The 19,588-nt window shown below is 43.6% G+C and overlaps 1 protein-coding gene across 5 annotated transcripts in view; it reads left to right on the top strand.

Annotated features, from left to right (window-relative positions):
• Positions 1–19,588, top strand: part of FHOD3 (formin homology 2 domain containing 3) — a 491,767-nt gene that overhangs the window by 449,021 nt on the left and 23,158 nt on the right. For all 5 annotated transcript variants that reach the window (XM_036822951.1, XM_036822949.1, XM_036822950.1 and 2 more), the window contains 3 exons: positions 467–628; positions 6,043–6,233; positions 11,976–12,168. In XM_036822951.1, coding sequence (XP_036678846.1) covers positions 467–628; positions 6,043–6,233; positions 11,976–12,168 — 546 coding nt within the window. The remainder of the gene's footprint in view (positions 1–466; positions 629–6,042; positions 6,234–11,975; positions 12,169–19,588) is intronic.

Here is a 19,588-nt window from a genome sequence, read left to right on the forward strand (position 1 = left end):
TACCCTGTTTTTTTCTTTTTCTCTTTTTTCCCCTGAGCTTATCACTTAAATATTTATACTCATACACATTATAAACAAACTTTTGTTTGTTTTTTTAATGGCCTGTCTTCGGCCAGGAAGTAGAAAAGCAGCAGGGAAGGGATTAGGGAAGTTGTAGATACCTACATGGCAGAGACCCCGCCCCCTTCGCCCCATCCCAGCACCCTGATTTAGGAGCAGAGCCCTAGGATAGTCCGTGGCTGATGGGCGTGGTGGGAAAGGGCCGGAGGCTCATTTTGCTCTCAGGGTGGCTGGTCCGTGTGTGATCAGCTAAGGATGATGGAGCGCGTGGCCCGAGATGCTTCAGTCACAGAGGAACTAAATATTGGGCTCCTTCAAGAGAGCATTGATTCTAACCATTTGCGCCTTTCTGAGAACCTGCGTGAAACTTGTTCTTCCTGTCTTTTATTTAATGTTCCCCAAACAGGCCAAAGCGTTTGAGTTAAGCTACCTCGAGAAGGTTCCAGAAGTCAAAGACACCGTGCACAAGCAGTCACTTCTCCACCACGTGTGCACCATGGTGGTGGAAAACTTCCCGGACAGCTCTGATCTGTACTCAGAGATTGGGGCCGTCACCAGGTCGGCCAAGGTATGTCCGGGGCTCGGAAGAGCGGGCGTGCCTGTCCCCAGAGGCTGGCTCTGCATCAGTCATCTCTGCGGAGCACAGGCTCTGTTAACTAAAACGCCCAAGTAATGCTTGCACCCCCTGCTCTAAAGTTTGTGAATAAAACTCATCTCATGCCATTTCTAATGGACTTTTGAGATCATTTTCCCATCTCTGGTTCTCTGTCAGATTCTTTCCTGCTGAGGTATGTGAAGCAAGCCTGCCATCCCAGTCAGTCCTAACCCTGGCGTCCCCTGTTCAGCTGCGTTACTCACCAGGCTGGCTTCTCCAGAGCAGTGAAATCACCCAGCTGGTTTTAGGTGGGCAAAAATGTGCAAAAGTTGCAATTTGACTCCTCCTCAAACTTCCATAGGACCCTGCAGTGAGTTGTGGAGCCAGGAAACTAAGGGCACGCCTGGCCCCCTGACCCCTACAGATTGGCCATGCCCATGATCTTACACCGAGGGAACAGTTTTATAGGGCTGTAAACAGCATAGAGCGTTGGCCCCTCAGCTGCAAGCTCTTAAACTTAGTGCAGAGTTAAAATCTTCATGAGCTTATGGTTTAGTCGTAAGAGCTGGACAGCCAGCTGCCCCCGCTGCAGGAGCATCCCTGGGGCCAAACAACCCCAGAGGGATCCCAAACACAACAGAACTGGGAGATGTAAGGGTCTTGGAAGCAACAGGGAACTCACAGGGAGGGGCTTCAGTAGTGCCAGGTCAGTGTGGAAGAAACTCCCAGAAATACAACCCGGCTGGGGAGCTGAAAGCAGAACAACGTTTAGCTCTGAGACACGTTGGAATCTAGTGTGAACATAGGAGAGACTGTGGTGGGCAGAGGGGGGAAAGGGCTTTGCTAGGTTCCCCTTCAAGGAGCTTTCCCTCTCTCTGCCTTTCCCCACAGAGCTGGCTTGTGGGGACCTGGGGCCTGGGACCCTCCTTCCCCTGTCTCAGGCCAGCAGCTGCCAGGTCCACTGAGCTGGGCGCCCTGAGCCAGCCTGACGGTGGCCCTGCCTTGAGGCAGAAACAGGCAAGGCCAACGATCCCGCAGCTCTGAGAGTGGACAGGCTTTTCTATTTCACAGGCACTCTCTCTGTATTTACTCTGTGCCAGGCACTGTTCTGAAGTCTTTAGAAATATTACGTCAGTATTCCAAAAGCCCTTCTGAGTGTCCCAACGGGGGTCTTCTAGGTGCCCCATGAGCGCCTTCTCAGAAGACAGTTGATTAGTAATAATTCTTGAGATAGAGTCTGCCTATAATTCTTGAGACAGGGCTTCTGGATCCCCTTCATTTGGTCCTGTTTCCAGAACAAATCAGTTCCCTTTTTACAAATCAGTAGTCCTTTGTTCTTTCCAGGGCCTTCTGCTGGGTGGAGCCTGCTTGTGATGAAAGTCGCCCTGGCCTAGGGGCCCTGACACCAGGCTGGCCCCCAGTGACTGCCCTGGGCCCCCTCAGTATCAGGCCTTTCCTTGCCTAAAGACTGGCTACACAAGCCAGAACTGCAGGTAGCTTCTCCCCATTAACCTCGGCAATTACGAAGGATGACTATTGACCAAGGTCCGTGTGACTTACAACAGGACGCCAAGAGGGCATCTACCACCACTTCTTAGCCTTTACTCCCAAAGTTCTGGGGGGGCTTTGAGGGGCTCTTATGTGTAGACAGGTACAAAATCAGCTTCAAGGACCCCCAGCCCCAGCTGCATTCATTCCATCCCCTGGTGTGTCACTTTGGGTGTCATCACTGCAACCCCCGAAGAGCAGGTTACTCTGGCATCTGGAAGAAAACTGTCCCACCAGGGGCTGGTGGAAATGAGTGGAGGTGGGCATAGCTCTGGCTGCTCCTAGAGGGGCGGGGGGGACTCACAGGCTTGTGCAGAGTGCTGACAAGTCACGTTAGCTTTCAGAGAGCAACAGTGAAGTGTGATCACTGACTTGACCCCATGGCTTCAGGAGTGGAGGCAGGTGACCGTGTAGGTGCTTCTTCCTTACATTTTTACCTGCATGTATTAGTTATCTACAGCTGTGTGACAAATCACTCCAAAAGCTAGTGGCTAAGGATAATGTATTAGTTTCCTAGGGTTGTTGTAACAAAGTATCACAAACTTGGTAGCTTAGAAAAACAGAAATAATTTGTTCCACAGTTCTGGAGGCCAGAAGTTTGAGATCAAGGTGTTGGCCAGGTCAGTTTCTCTTGAGAGAGAAATCTGTGCCATGTCTCTCTCCTGGCTTCTGGTGGTTTGCTGGAAATAACCCCAATCTCTGCCTTCATCTTCACATGGTGTTCTCCTTGTGTGTCTATGTCCAGCTTTCCCCTTCTTATAAGGATACCAGTCATACTGGATTGAGATCCACCCTACTCCATTGCAACCTCATCCTAACTTATTTAATTACATCTATAATGACCCTATTTCCCGATTAGGTCACATTCTGAGGTACTGGGACTTGGGACTTCAACATATGAATTTTGGCAATAGGAAACATTATTTCATGAGTGGTTCTGTCTCAGGTTCTCTCCTGGGGTTTCAGTCAACACGTCAGCTGAGGCTGCAGTCATCGAAGGCTCGACTGGGGCCGGGAAGTTTTTCCCATGGTGGCTCACTCATCTGTTAGTTCTTAGAGAGAGGACTCAGTTCCTTCCCATGTCGGGCTCTCCCAGGGCTCCTTGAGTGTCCTCATGACTTCGCAGATGGCCTTTCCCCAAATATGTGGTCTGAGACAGAGCACACAAGAGCTCCAGGCAGAAGCTCTTCCCCATTTGTGACCTAACTTTTACATTCTATTCGTTAGAACCAGGTCACTAAAGCTGGCTCACATTCAAAGGGAAGGATTTTAGTCTTTACATTCTGAAGGGATGAGTGTCAAAGAATTTGCTGTTAAAGCACCAGACCACTCATACTGTGTGTTTTCCCTACCCCATCCCTTCTGCAGCCCCGGCTCTCGTCCCTGAGTTGGCCCGCTCCACCCCAGACTAACTTGATAAGACTTGACTACCTCATAGCACAGTTCCATGTCCTCCTACACATGGAAGGTGGCCCATGTGGAGCAGTCCTCAGGAGAGGGCTTCCTGGTGAGGACTTCCTTCTCACAACAGAAGGCCAGGCCAGCTCTCTCCCTGGGGTGGAACTTTTTAGGGACAAACCTAGGCTTAAGGCATGACGGTTGAGAACTTAGACTCTGGAGCCAGAGAGATGTGGGTTCAAATCCCAGCTCTACCACTAACCAGCCGTGTGCCTCTCACAAGTTCCTTAACCTTTCTGTGCAACAGTTTCTCCCCCATGAAGTGGGGCCAGTTACAGAATCTGAGGCCATGAAGTAACTGTGAAGACTCAGGTCATGGTGGTTTCGTCAGCCCCAGCAGGCAGCCAGCTGAGGCAGCCTTCTAGCTCTCCTCAAAAGATGCTACATTAAGCTCCACCCTCAAACACCTTTTGGTCAAAGGCTCTCCACCTGGTTTCCATTGGCAGTGAGGTCACTTTTTTCTGCCACTACCTTTAAAGGCTCACAGTGGATTCTCTTCCCTGAAAACCATCTCTAACGTGGTTTCTGCCCGACCGCTCTGTACCCACTGCAGTGCTGGACAGGCATCGCCTGGTTAGACTGTACCAAGCTGCTCAGTACATTCTGAGCTAAACTGAAGTTACTACACTTATTAAAGTTATTACAGATATTGTGGATCAAGGTTGCTGCCAGATGCAAATGAGGACAGATGGCGAAGCTAGGATTAGACCTGTTACAATTGGCATCAAACCTCCTAGACCTCTTAGATATTATGTGTCAATCCCAGACCATCTGGAACCCTTTCTAGGCTTATTCTTTGAACTATTCAGTCCTTCTTTTCGAAACCTGCGTTCCTTTTTCTTTCAGGTAGATGCCAGATTTTTTTTCTAAGCTCCATTGTATCATAGGAAAATGGAGCTTTTCTAATCTGGATCCAGAATTCCTTTGTTTTCAGGCAAATTATTTTTCTCAAAGTCCCACGGTGCTCGCTGCTTACCTGAATCCCCAGCCTCTGCCTAAACTTGCGTTCTGTTTTTGGCACCATAGCACCCAAGAAATCCAGGACGTGTGAAGTCTTGCCTGGCCCCTTGGGCATCTCCTATGCTCAGCATACCTTCATCCTGTCTGGTGACAGATCTTCTCACGGATTCAACTTTTGTTGACTTGGCCTTCTCCATTGTCTTTCTCAGGGTGGGGCTGGAGGTCTGAGGTCACTCCAACCAGTCCCCTTGGGCACTCGCCTCCAAGCCTTGCTCTTGTGACCACAGTCACGGCATCTAAGTGATGGCGGCTTACCTCTCCCCACCTTCTCTTTCTCCTCCTGGCCTTTGTTTGCCAGGCTCTCGCCCTTTCCCACCATCCCTCACTCTCCATCCACCTCAGCCCCCTCCCTTCAGCTCACCAGTTTATCTATTTCTTCCTCCCCTCCTCGTCTTCTCAGTTTCTTTCCCCTATCTCACATCTCCCTCCATTAAATACCCTCAAGTGTATTATTTCACGTCTAACTCTCTGATTCCCATAATTTTTAGTCTAGAAATTCTATCAAAGCATTCTTTTAGAAAGCTTCATCTCAGTCCACTTTAGTCAATCCAAATTGGTCCCACTTCCCCGAAGAGCAAAGTGAATGTTCCGTCACATCTGTTCTTTGCACACGTGGTTTGCATCTGCTGGCAGATGGGATGGACCACACACCCCGATACTCACCCAGACACAGAGGCCTGGTGGGTTCTGTACATCCTCAGTGCTCGGTGATCAGCTGTCTGTACTCTGAGCCTCCTTGGGAATAGGAAGTTGGTCTCTTTCCACATTGATCTTTGTCTTCTTCATACCTGGGAGGGGGACTGGCATGCACTAGTTTTTCCCTGAGTGTTGTTTGAATGAGGGAATGAATGGATAAATAAAGTAATTTGTCACACAATGTAAAAATGATCATGATGAAGAGAAGCTCTGGCTGCCCCTTAACTGGCCCCAGCATAACAAGGCCATCCATGTAGGACTATGGTGCATTCCTCCAACCTCAAGTGAAATATCTAAAGAAAAAGAGAGCTCTGAAAAATTTTATGAGACATCTGCTCAGTTCATCTTGTAGTAGATTCCTTGATATCACGTTTTAATTTACAGTGCCCGAAGACTTTTCTTAAGATTTCTTTCCAAATACGGCAAAAAAAAAAAAAAAAAAAAAAAAAGGTGACACTTGCGTTGAGTTCATTTGGAGAAGTTTTATCACTAAATAATTTGATGTCAAGACACGTGGATAATTTTTAGGCCATAAATATATTTGTATTTCAAGATGTAAATTGGGTTTTGATGTTTGTTTCTTCCCAGAGGCAGTTCGGTTTCCTGGGTCAGGTTGATGTCCGGTTATTTCATTGCATTTGTAATGTTCTCTCTCTGATTTTCAGGTTGACTTTGATCAACTTCAGGATAATTTATGTCAGATGGAGAGACGATGCAAAGCTTCATGGGATCACCTCAAGGCAATTGCAAAACATGAAATGAAACCAGTTTTAAAACAACGAATGTCAGAGTTCCTAAAAGACTGTGCGGAGAGAATTATAATTTTAAAGATTGTCCATAGAAGAATAATTAACAGGTGAGTGGATTGAGGAGCTTATGCAAACATCAGTAAAATGGCATGTTGAAGATATTCTGCAAACCAAGATCTGAAGGTTAAATTTACTAACATCGTCCTGTAAATTCTTGGTACATAGCAAGTGCACCTTTGACGGACTTTTTTGTTTCATGAGTACTTAATTTTTCTCAAACACACACACACACCAATAATATGATGCCGTTGAATCTTGAGATGGGAAGGAATCTCAGAGACGCTGTCATCCAAAAATCCTACTCGATCAGGAATTGCATCTGTAAGATCTCTGGCAAGTTGGCCCCTGCATCTTTGCATCTGCCTGAACAGTTCTGCCTACAGAAAGTACACATCCTTGGAAGGCAGCTTGACTTGTTAGGAAGCTTCCTTCCTCATATCAAGCACAGCCTGCCTTCTGAGACCTTTCTCTCATCGATTCTCGGACGGCTGCTCTGTGCTGCAGCCCTCCTAGAGACAGCCTGGGTCCCACCATGGGTCCCATCCTCTGGATCAGCCTTCCTTCAAGTCCCAGGATCCATGAGGACCCTGGGAGACACAGCAGTGATGTGTCAGGCCTTGCCTGACTACAGGGAGGCTGGCTGAGGTCTGGGACAGCTCCATGGCTGTCCAGAGCCGTCTCCCTTGTAAGTGGTGGCAGCACCAAGACTAGGTCTTCCAACTCCCCAGGTCAAGCCATTTCCTACCAGGCATCCCCCACTTTCTTCTCCTTTGTCTTGTCACAGAACGTGGTTGCAGGTCCCTCACCCCGGCCTCTGGGTCTGCGTGCTCTGTGCTGGGCCTTGCACCTTGATGATCAAATGTTCAGGCCTACAGGCTGGGGTTTCCCTGGAGCAGGTGCTCTGATAACAGACGCTCTGAAACAGGCCTCCTTGCAATTCTGTTAAGGGAGCCCTCCCTTGGGGTCATCTAAACCACAGGCTTTCCCCAGAGAACTGCTCTTCAAGCCCACTCCCACTCTTGTGCTTGAGTACTTTATTATTATTTTTAAACAAATGTGTGGTATTTTCATTTATCCCTGTGCATTTCACATTTTTTATTATTTTTTTTCTCTTTTCCCCCCCTCCATACTCTGTCTTTCCTTCCTTCACCTTTCTTGAACCCATACAGAACTTTAAAAAAACCTCATTCTCTTGTCTGCCTGTGAGCCCTCTCTCAGCTTGTGTCACGTGCTATTTGGGTGATCATACCTCCTGGGTCTTGATCCAGACTTTTCTGGGTGGGGGGTGGTGAGGTGAGTCTTTAAATGTTAGACTGGATAGGAATAAGGAACAGAATCTTCCCTCCAGGTTGACAACTAACCATTACTCAGTACTTTTGGAATTTAGTTGTTCAACTGTAAATCTCCCTCCCTGTACTTCATCTGGACCTCACAGCTGCCTTCTGGGTAGGAGGATCTTATCAGAGATTTTGTCAAATTTCTTACTACAAGCAAAGTACATGCTGCTTTTAACATGGTTAAAAAGGGGAAGCAGAGAGTGTAAGCTGCTTTGGCCCTCCATGCTTTGTATGATACAAGTAATTTCCAACTTAAAACTACTCAAATAAACAAATAGTTTCCATTTGGAATGGCAGGAAACTGGAGCAGTTTTATGAAAGTCTTGTAAAGCTATTATGCCTGGTCACAGTAACCATCTTATCCCAGACAGTATAAGACTCAGTTTGGTGATATATCTGTTCCTTAAGCTAGTGTGTGTGTGTGTGTGTGTGTGTGTGTGTGTGTGTGTGTGTGTGTGTGTGTGTGTGTGTGTATGTATGTATGTGTATATATATGGCATGTGCAGATATGTATGCTATGCATATAGTGTTTGCTCTGATTGTCCTTCTCTCCCTGGTAAGCTGGTTGCCCAGATGCTGGTTGCTCTTGTGTGACCTGGATCCCTGATGCTCATTATTGGACACCCACCTGGGCGCCCACCTTCTCTGCTCCCCTCTATCATGGAGCTAACGGGGCAGGCGCTTCCAGCTCCCTTTCCTGTCTGATGCCAGTGGCCCCTCTTAATAAAGGAGCAGAAAAAAGAACTTAGACAATTCTCTTTAGGCAAAACCTGACTTTCAGACTGTTGCCCAGCTAAGAACATCTTGTTCTGGATGTCCAAACCTGAGATTAACCTGCCCTTCTGCATTGCTGCGGTGACAGCCAGTTCCACTCTGTGGATGTACAAACCGACTTGCCAATTCCCGTGGAGTCACAGGGCTGCAGTTACACCGTGGCAGGCACTGCAGGGGGGACCAGGTGAGAGTGGGGAGAAAGGCCTTCCTGGGAGGCATGGAGAACTACAGCAAGGACCTGGCATTCCTCGGGCAGAGACAGGTGGAAAACAAGCGAACACCCACACACTGGCTTCCCGGTGCCCCCAAATGCACCCCTCCGGGCCAGACACCCTACTCAGTGGCACACATGAGGAAAAGGGCGGAAGGTGGAACATATCAGAGGTGTTTGGCTTGTGCCTCACGACACTGATGAGGGGAACCAGCCCCTCCATAACCATAAGACCTTCTTGTCATGTGTTATGAAAGTTACAAACTCAACTAACGAAAATCGCTTAAATGTTTTACTCCCTTAAAGGCATACCCACTTTGTTCTTCTGAAGGAATGCCACAGTTTCTTTCCTCTCAAAGGCACATCTGAATCTTTTTTCAGGTGTGCATTTTACTTGCTGCTTATTACTCCCCTGTTTCCAAAATATATACAGTAAGTCCCCTACATACAAATGAGTTCCGTTCCGAGTGTGCGTTCCTAAGTCCAGTCTGTTCGTTAAGTCCAACAGAGTTAGCCTAGGTACCCAACTAACACAATCGGCTGTATAGTACTGTACCGTAATAGGCTTATAATACTTTTCACACAAACAATACATACATAAAAAAACAAACACAAAAAACAAAACACTTTTAATCCTACAGTACAGTACCTTGAAAAGTACAATAGTACAGTACAACAGCTGGCATACAGGGGCTGGCACGCTTGTTCGCATCTTTGAAAGCAACTTGAAGGTTTGTATGTAGGGGACTTACTGTACTTGAATCATATCTCCAACTTATATGTTAAGATTGGATCCCCTCTAGATATAAACAATGTTCTGGAAAGCAGAGGATAAGGAATCTTGAGTAGTACTTATGTATAGAAGAGGACCCAGCTGTGGGCTGATTGATCCTCCCTCGATTCCTCTTACACACAGATCTTGAGTAGTGATAAGTGGCAATACATGCGTATATTACACTATCCTATCCTAATATATATAATATCATGCCATATCTCCAGTATGTAATGTCAGGTAGTAATAAGAGCCAGGAAGAAAAATTAAGAGTGTAAATGGGATAGGGAGTGATAAGGACACGCTGTTTTATGTAGGGCGGTTAGGGGAGGCTTCTCTGAGGAGGTGATATTTGGTCAGAGACTTGGGTAAGAGAGCCATCCAGGCAGCTGTCTGTGGCAAGAATGTTCTGGGCGTAGGGAAGAGCTAGCACTGGATGCCCTGTTAGGACCTGTGGTCCTCCCAGTGGAGTGGCCACCCCGCCCCTCCTTAGAGTCCCTGCAGGCTCTCAGCTCAACTGTGTCCCCCGAGGGTCCCCTACACACCACACTGGGGGCCTGAGGCCCTGAGGTGGGCTTGTTCAAGGAATCACCAGGAGTCAAGACTGGCGTCCTAGGCAATGAGGTCAGAGAGGTAGCGGGGCCAGTTTTGTGTGGATACACCACATATTGTCTATTCATCTGTTGATGGACATTTGGGTCGTTTCCACTTTTTGGCTATTGTGAATAATGCTGCCATGGAATTTGTGTAGGTTTTGTGTGGACACATAGTTTCATTTCTTTTGAGTATATGTATAGGAATGAAATTGCTAGGTCATAGGTTAACTCTGTGTTTAACTCTTTAGGAACTGTGTCTTTTCAACCACAGCTGAACCATTTTGTGTTCCCACCAGTACTGTGTGAGGGTTTCAATTTCTCTACATCCTCACCAACACTTGTCTGTCTTTTTTATTACAGCCATTGTAGTGATTGTGAAGTGGTGTCTGAATGTGGTTTTGATTTGCATTCCCCTAATGACTAATGGTGTTGAGCATCTTTTCATGTACTTATTAGCTATTTGCCAATAATCTTTTTGGAAAGGTCTGTTCAAATCTTCTGTCCATTTTTATTTGTCTTCTTAGTGTTGAGTTGTAAGATTTATGTATATATTCTGGATACAAACCCCTTATCAGACATGATTTGCAAATATTTTCTCCTATTCTTTGGGTTGTCTTTTCAATCTTGAGAGTATCATTTGAAGCACAAAAGTTTTTAATTTTGATGAAGTCCAGTTTATTGTTTTTCTTTGGGTGCTTATGCTTTTGGTATCATATCTAACAAATCATTTCCTAATCCAAAGTCATGAAAAGTTATACTTTATGTTTTCTTCTGAGTTTTATAGTTTTAGCTAGCATTTTTGGTTTTAAACAGCATTTTTTTATCCCCCTTTAAATGCATGTCATATGCTTTCCTTCAGTATTCTTCACAAAAAGAATAAGCCACTGTCCTTCATTTGAAAAATAAACCAAACCCCTATTCAAGCTGTACAAATTAGAGTGATCAGAAAAGTTTTTTTATACAATTAGTGGTATCAGTTATATAATACTGTTTATTCTACATAAAAATTATCCTCTGTCTCCTACTATTTTCTTTCTCATTTCCTTAATAACTAAAAATTGGGAACTTCTTTGCTCATTTCCTTAATAACTAAAAATTGGGAACTTCTTTGCTCATTTAATTTCTTTTCCAAAAGTTTTAAGTAGATAGAATCCAGTAATTTTTAATTTATATACTAAATAGCTGAAATAAATTGATTTAGGGCTGCTTGTTTGGTGTGTCCTAATTAAATTAAGATTGCATATGATATTGCAAGAAAATATTTCAAAATATTTACTTATAAGCATCTTTTTACAAATCATGAATTAACATGTTATTCAAAATATGTTCATGTCAATTCCACGTATTCATTAAAGTGGGTTCCCAAAAAATTGCTAAGCAACATTTCTTTATCCCTTATTCAGTTTTCATATGATCTAGAAACTGTGCAATATTTTTCTTAAAATAGTACTTCATCATTTTTCTTATAAAAGTGTTACACACCAGTTTTGGGACTTCCCTGGTGGTGCAGTGGTTAAGAAAACACCTGCCAATGCAGGGGACACGGGTTCAAGCCCTGGTCCGGGAAGATCCCTCATGTCGCAGAGCAACTAAGCCTGTGCGCCACAACCACTGAGCCTGCACTCTAGAGCCCATGAGCCACAAATACTGAAGCCCACACGCCTAGAGCCCGTGCTCCGCAACAAGAGAAGCCACCGCAGGGAGAAGCCTGCACACTGCAATGAAGAGTAGCCCACGCTCACTACAACTAGAGAAAGACTGTGTGCAGTAACGAAGACCCAATGTAGCCAAAAATAAATAAATAAATAAATAAATAAATAAATTTATCAAAAAAAAAGTTTTACACCCCAGTTTTAAAAGACATTAAAACACAGATAAGCATGGAGAAAAGGTAATTAATCTCCTGAAATCCCACCACCTCTGTCAGTGACAAAGTGAGTTGAACTTGATTTCTGGTTGCATTTTCATTCTTCAATCTCAGAGCCCCAAGAACGAAGAGCAGTGTCTTTGGCTGATTGGTTTTTTACTGAAAGTTTGCAGGCAACTGATTTTTGTTCCTTAAACCTGAAGCCCTTGCCACCATTGTTTCTTCACTGCAGGTTCCACTCCTTTCTGCTCTTTATGGGTCACCCACCTTATGCGATTCGGGAAGTGAACATAAACAAGTTCTGCAGGATCATCAGTGAGTTTGCACTGGAGTATCGCACCACCAGGGAAAGAGTTTTGCAGCAGAAACAGAAACGGGCCAACCACAGAGAGAGAAATAAGACCCGAGGGAAGATGATCACTGATGTAAGTTTCATGAAACGAGTTTCTTTATTTCATTTATTCTGAAAGTCCGATCAACCATAAACCTCTCTACAGGGACTGCCCTGGCAGTCCAGTGGTTAAGACTCCACGCTTCCACCGCAGGGGGCGCGGGTTCAACCCCTGGTCAGGGAACTAAGATCCTGCATGCCACACAGCACGGCCAAAAAAAGAAAACAAAAACATAGAACTAAGACATAAATTAAGGATGCGTGGCTGGTGGAGGAACTTTAACCCACCACACAATTAATTAACTTGGTGTGTTGTATGATGCTGATGACTTTAAATGCTTGATTCCATTTTCAACCTTTGCGATGTGGATAGAATGGAAAAGGAGAAGAAAAAATACAAAAGATAACGGCACTTATAATAGGAAGACAAATGTACTGATTTGGGAATTGATTCAGTTAATAATCACAGTGATACTATATAACCAATCAGCTGACACATGGACCACCCATTCTAGGCATCTGAATGGAGAAATCATTGATGTGGTTGCTCAAAGACATAATCTGATGGGCTCTTGGCAGTCCCTTGAGTTCGAGGGTATCAGGGTGGAAGGAGAGCCCAGAGGACAGTGAATTCATTCAGCAGGAGTTCCCAATAGCCCCATGGGGGGGCCCTGCACACTTGCATGCCTCCGCTGCTCCTGGGCTCCTCCCCCATCTCTTCTACTTCAGCCCTGAGCCCACCCACACCACGGGTGCAGTGGGAAAACATCAGATGGGAGATGCTTTGTAAGTGGAAGGCAAAGCAATGCGTGAGGATGCCAGAGACAGACAAAAACACAGTGCAGATGCCTCTCTAATGTGCCTTTATGAAACTTAGCCCATCTTTATATATATCTGAGCGTCACATTGCCTCTCAGTGATCCAGGGACTGAATAGGCAAAGGAGTAAGCCATAGGGAGTGGCATCATCCTGGGGTTGCAAACCTCTGCCGAACCCAAGTCAGGCAGATTTCTTCGGGGAGGAATAAAATCAGTTAAGAACTCACTGAGGCTGCCTTCTGTGCCAGACGGGTGTTCACACTGTAGGAGAAACAGAAGACATATGGTTGCTATCCACGTTCCTGAGGGTGTAACTTTCTTGGATGCATTACAATTTTTTTACCATTTTAAGGCATTTCTAAGGAGAACCAGGGACTAATCCCCTCACCATTCACCCCACCTTTGATCCCTTGTTTCCTTGGAATTTTCTGGACCCTTAGGGAGTGCTCAGGTCACTTTTCTGCAGAAGGGACCCTTTCTACGGACTGTTCTGAAGGCCAGTGCCATCAGCTGAGTCTTCTGTCTCCTCTCCTGAAATCTGGGTTCAATCGGATCTTTAGCTTCCTGGAGGACAGCAACTAAGGAAGCAAACTGAATCCGTTTGGGCAAACTATAGCCCACATTTCATTCCAAAGTATTATTTTTAAAAGTTTTAAAAGGGAAGTGCTTATGTTTGTGGAAATGAAACATACTGGAGGGTGAAAAATACAAGACCAATATGCATATGCTTATAGTTATGAAAACACACCAGAATTTCTTGCCAAATTCTTCAGATTTTTTACAGATCCCACTAATTTTTAAGTTCTGTCCTTCTCTGAAAATATTCAGTCTTACTATTTATAAACAGAGGTAAATGTTTCTAGAATTGGATTCAAAAATATTTAAATTCTCATTAAAATCTGGACAGTGCAGGCTTTTTTAGGGTTCATCCTCAAGGTAGTCCCTGTTTTTAGTGGTCCAAGTGGCACCATTCATGTAGAAAGATTGCCATCTGCTGGAAGATTAGGATACTGTCATTCGAAGCAAAGTACTTAGCTTCAAGTTTTTCCACCTCTCAATTAAGCGCCTATAGTGTGCCCAGCAAGCGACACAGGGCACCGAGGAAAATGTGAGTGCAATAACAGACAAGCTTGTACCCCAAAGATGTCATGATCTGGGTAGACAACAACATATATGCACAACTTAGACCACTGAAAACAAAACCAGGCAATAGAGAATCACAGAGCCCCTGAGCATTAGAGCTGGAAGTGATTTTTAGAGAAAACTGTAGTAAGTCATTTTTAATATAGATGCTGAATAATGATGGTGGAAGTGGTTGCAGTTAAACAGAGATGACTTTAGAAAAACCATTATTTTATAAGACATAGAGAAGTCTGGGTAAAATCTGAAGACCCTACATTCGTAGCCCCACATCTGCTTTGTGTGCCTGTCTTTCCTCTTCTTTCTCTGTTTCTGAATATGCAGAAGGCTTCCTTTCTTACAATCCAGGAGGCCTGCCATGTAAGGTTCAGTGAGAAACTAAGTCATTCCTTGTTCCTTGTGGCCCAAACTAGTTCCAGGCAAAATGGTGACACAGACAAGGCAGCACAAGGTAAGTGTGGCCTTTTCTGCCGTCATCACACCCCAGACGGGTGGTGAGAATGCAGGCTGTCCATCCAGGGATTCCCACAGCCTAGCCAAGGACCATGGTCATCCTGGGTGAGACTTAATCTCTCCCAACCGCAGCTTCCTTTTCTATGAAAAGGAAGCACCAGTGACTGGGAGATATCAAGAGGGCTAGAGATTTGTATGTTCAGCACCTTGCACGTGTGCTAATTGCCAAAAAAATGCCAACCATCTGGTGAAATAAAGAAGCTCTAAGGTTGAAGATGGTGGAGTAGAAGGACGTGCGCTCACTCCCTCTTGCAAGAGCACCAGAATCACAACTAACTGCTGAACAGTCATTGACAGGAAGACACTGGAACTCACCAAAAAAGATACCCCACATCCAAAGACAAAGGAGAAGCCACAATGAGACAGTAGGAGGGGCACAATCACAATAAAATCAAAGCCCATAACTGCTCGGTGGGTGACCCAAAAACTGGAGAGCACTTATACCACAGAAGTCCACTGGAGTGAAGGTTCTGAGCCCCACGTCAGGCTTCCCAACCTGGGGGTCCGGCAATGGGAGGAGGAATTCCTAGAGAATCAGACTTTGAAAGCTAGAGGGATTTGATTGCAGGACTTCGACAGGAGAGGGGGAAACAGAGACTCCACCCTTGGAAGGCACACACAAAGTAGTGTGCACATTGGGACAAAGGGGAAAGAGCAGTGACCACATAGGAGACTGAACCAGACCTACCTGCTAGTGTTGGAGGGTCTCCTGCAGAGGCGGGGAGTGGCTGTGGCTCACCGTGAGGACAAGGACACTGGCAGCAAAAGTTCTGGGAAGTACTCCTTGGCATGAGCCCTCCTAGAGTCCACCATTAGCCCCACCACAGAGCCCTGGTAGGCTCCAGTGTTGGGTTGCCTCAGGCCAAACAACCAACAGGGAGGGTACCCAACCCCACCCATGAGCAGTCAAGCGGATTAAAGTTTTACTGAGCTCTGCCCACCAGAGCAAAAGCCAGCTCTACCCACCACCATTCCCTCCCATCAGGAAACTTGCACAAGCCGCTTAGACAGCCTCATCCACCAGAGAGCAGACAGCAGGAGCAAGAAGAACTACAATCCTGCAGCCTGTGGAACAAAAACCACACTCACAGAAAGATAGACAAGATGAAAAGACAAAAGGCTATATACCAGATCAAGGAACAATATAAAACCCAGAAAAACAACTAAATGAAGTGAAGATAGGCAACCTTCCAAATAAAAATTCAGAATAATGATAGTGAAGAATATCCAGGATCTTGGAAAAAGAATGGAGGCAAAGATTGAGCATATGTAAGAAATGTTTAACAAAGACCTAGAAGAATTAAAGAACAAACACCTAGAAGAATTAAAGAACAAACATACAGAGATGAACAATACAATAACTGAAATGAAAAATACACTAGAAGGAATCAATAGCAGAATAACTGAGGCAGAAGAATGGATAAGTGACCTGGAAGACAGAATGGTGGAATTCACTGCTGCAGAACAGAATAAAGAAAAAAGAATGAAAAGAAATGAAGAAAGCCTAAGAGACCACTGGGAAAACATTAAATGCAACAACATTCACATTATAGGGGTCCCAGAAGGAGAAGAGACAGAGAAAGGACCCAAGAAAATATTTGAAGAGATTATAGTCGAAAACTTCCCTAACATGGTAAAGGAAATAGCCACCCAAGTCCAGGAAGCACAGAGAGTCCCAGGCAGGATAAACCCAAGGTAAACACGCCGAGACACATAGTAATCAAATTGACAAAAATTAAAGATGAAGAAAAATTACTGAAAGCAACAAGGGAAAAACGACAAATAACATACAAGAGAACTCCCATAAGGTTAACTGCTGATTTCTCAGCAGAAACTCTACAAGCCAGAAGGGAGTGGCATGATATATTTAAAGTGGTGAAAGGGAAGAACCTACAACCAAGATTACTCTACCCGGCAAGGACCTCATTCAGATTTGATGGAGAAATCAAAAGCTTTACAGACAAGCAAAAGCTAAGAGAATTCAGCACCACCAAACCAGCTCTACAACAAATGCTAAAGGAACTTCTCTAAGTGGGAAACACACAAGAGAAGAAGAGGACCTACAAAAACAAACCCATAACAATTCAGAAAATGGTCATAGGAACATACATATCGATAATTACCTTAAACATGAATGGATTAAATGTTCCAACCAAAAGACACAGGCTTGCTGAATGGATACAAAAACAAGACCCATATATATGCTGTCTACAAGAGACCCACTTCAGACCTAGGGACACATACAGACTGAAAGTGAGGGGATGGAAAAAGGTATTCCATGCAAATGGAAATCAAAAGAAAGCTGGAGTAGCAATACTCATATTAGATAAAATAGACTTTAAAATAAAGAATGTTACAAGAGACAAGAAAGGACACTACATAATGATCAAGGGATTAATCCAAGAAGAAGATATAACAATTATAAATATATATGCACCCAACATAGGAGCACCTCAATACATAAGGCAACTGCTAACAGCTAGAAAAGAGGACATCAACAGTAACACAATAATAGTTGGGGACTTTAACACCTCACTTACACCAATGGACAGATCATCCAAAATGAAAATTAATAAGGAAACACAAGCTTTAAATGACACAATAGACCAGATAGATTTAATTGATATTTATAGGACATTCCATCCAAAAACAGTAGATGACACTTTCTTCTCAAGTGAACATGGAACATTCTCCAGGATAGATCACATCTTGGGTCACAGATCAAGCCTTGGTAAATTTAAGAAAATTGAAATCATATCAAGCATCTTTTCTGACCACAACACTATGAGATCAGAAATCAATTACTGGGAAGAAAACGTGAAAAACACAAGCACATGGAAGCTAAACAATACATTACTAAATAACGAAGAGATCACTGAAGAAATCAAAGAGGAAATCAAAAAATACCTAGAGACAAATGACAATGAAAACACAATGATCCAAAACCTATGGGATGCAGCAAAAGCAGTTCTAAGAGGGAAGTTTAGAGCAATACAAGTCTACCTCAAGAAATAAGAAAAATCTCAAATACACAATCTAACCTTACACCTAATGGAACTAGAGAAAGAAGAACAAACAAAACCCAAAGTTAGTAGAAGGAAAGAAATCATAAAGATCAGAGCAGAAATAAATGAAATAGACACAAAGGAAACAATAGCAAAGATCAATAAAACTAAAAGCTGGTTCTTTGAGAAGATTAAGAAAATTGATAAACCACTAGACAGACTCATCAAGAAAAGAGGGAGAGGACTCAAATCAATTAAATTAGAAATGCAAAAGGAGACATTACAAGAGACACCATAGAAATACAAAGCATCCTAAGAGACTACTACAAACAACTCTATGCCAATAAAATGGACAACCTGGAAGAAATGGACAAATTCTTAGAAAGATATAACCTTCCAAGACTGAACCAAGAAGAAGTAGAAAATATGAACAGACCCATCACAAGTAATGAAATTGAAACTGTGATTAAAAATTTTCCAACAAACAAAAGTCCAGAACCAGATGGCTTCACAGGTGAATTCTATCACACGTTTAGAGAAGAGCTAACACCCATCCTTCTCAAACTCTTCCAAAATATTGCAGAAGAAGGAACACTCCCAAACTCATTCTATGAGGCCACCATCACCCTGGTACCAAAACTAGACAAAGGTAATACAAAAAACCAAAATTACAGACCAATATCACTGATGAATATAGGTGCCGAAATCCTCAACAAAATACTAGCAAACAGAATCCAACAACACATTAATAGGATCATACACCATGATCAAGTAGGATTTATCCTGGGTATGCAAGAATTCTTCAATATACGCAAATCAATCAAGGTGATACGCCATATTAACAAACTGAAGAATAAAAACCATCTAATCATCTCAATAGATGCAGAAAAAGCTTTTGACAAACTTCAACACCCATTTATGATAAAAACTCTCCAGAAAGTGGGCATAGAGGGAAACTACTTCAACATAATAAAGGCCACATATGACAAACCCACAGCAAAGATCATTCTCAATGGTGAAAAACTGAAAGCATTTCCTCTAAGATCAGGAACAAGACAAGGATATCCACTCTCACCACTATTATTTAACATAGTTTTGGAAGTCCTAGCCATGGCAATCACAGAAGAAAAAGAAATAAATGGAATACAAATTGGAAAAGAAGAAGTAAAACTGTCACTGTTTGCAGATGACATTATACTATACATAGAGAATCCTAAAGATGTTACCAGAAAACTACTAGAGCTAATCAATGAATTTGGTAAAGTTGCAGGATACGAAATTAATGCACAGAAATCTCTTCCATTCCTATACACTAATGATGAAAAATCAGAAAGATAAATTAAGGAAACAGTCCTACTTACCATTGCAACAAAGAGAATAAAATACCTTGGAATAAACCTACCCAGGGAGACAAAAGACCTGTATGCAGAAAACTATAAGACACTGATGAAAGAAATTAAAGATGATACCAACAGATGGAGAGATATGCCATGTTCTTGGATTAGAAGAATCAATATTGTGAAAATGATTATACTACCCAAAGCAATCTACAGATTCAATGCAATCCCTATCAAACTACCACTGGCATTTTTCACAGAACTAGAACAAAAAAATTCACAATTTGTATGGAGACACAAAAGATCCTGAAGAGCCAAAGCAGTCTTGAGGGAAAAAAACAGAGCTGGAGGAATCAGACTCCCTGACTTCAGACTATACTACAAAGCTACAGTAATCAAGACAATATGGTACTGGCACAAAAACAGAAATATAGATCAATGGAACAGGATAGAAAGCCCAGAGATAAACCCACACACCTATGGTCAACTAATCTATGACAAAGAAGGCAAGGATATACAATGGAGAAAAGACAGTCTCTTCAATAAGTGGTGCTGGGAAAACTGGACAGCTACATGTAAAAGAATGAAATTAGAACACTTCCTAACACCATACACAAAAGTAAACTCAAAATGGATTAGAG

The sequence above is a fragment of the Balaenoptera musculus genome, chromosome 14 (genome assembly GCF_009873245.2).
Source record: "Balaenoptera musculus isolate JJ_BM4_2016_0621 chromosome 14, mBalMus1.pri.v3, whole genome shotgun sequence".
Lineage (NCBI taxonomy): Eukaryota > Metazoa > Chordata > Mammalia > Artiodactyla > Balaenopteridae > Balaenoptera > Balaenoptera musculus.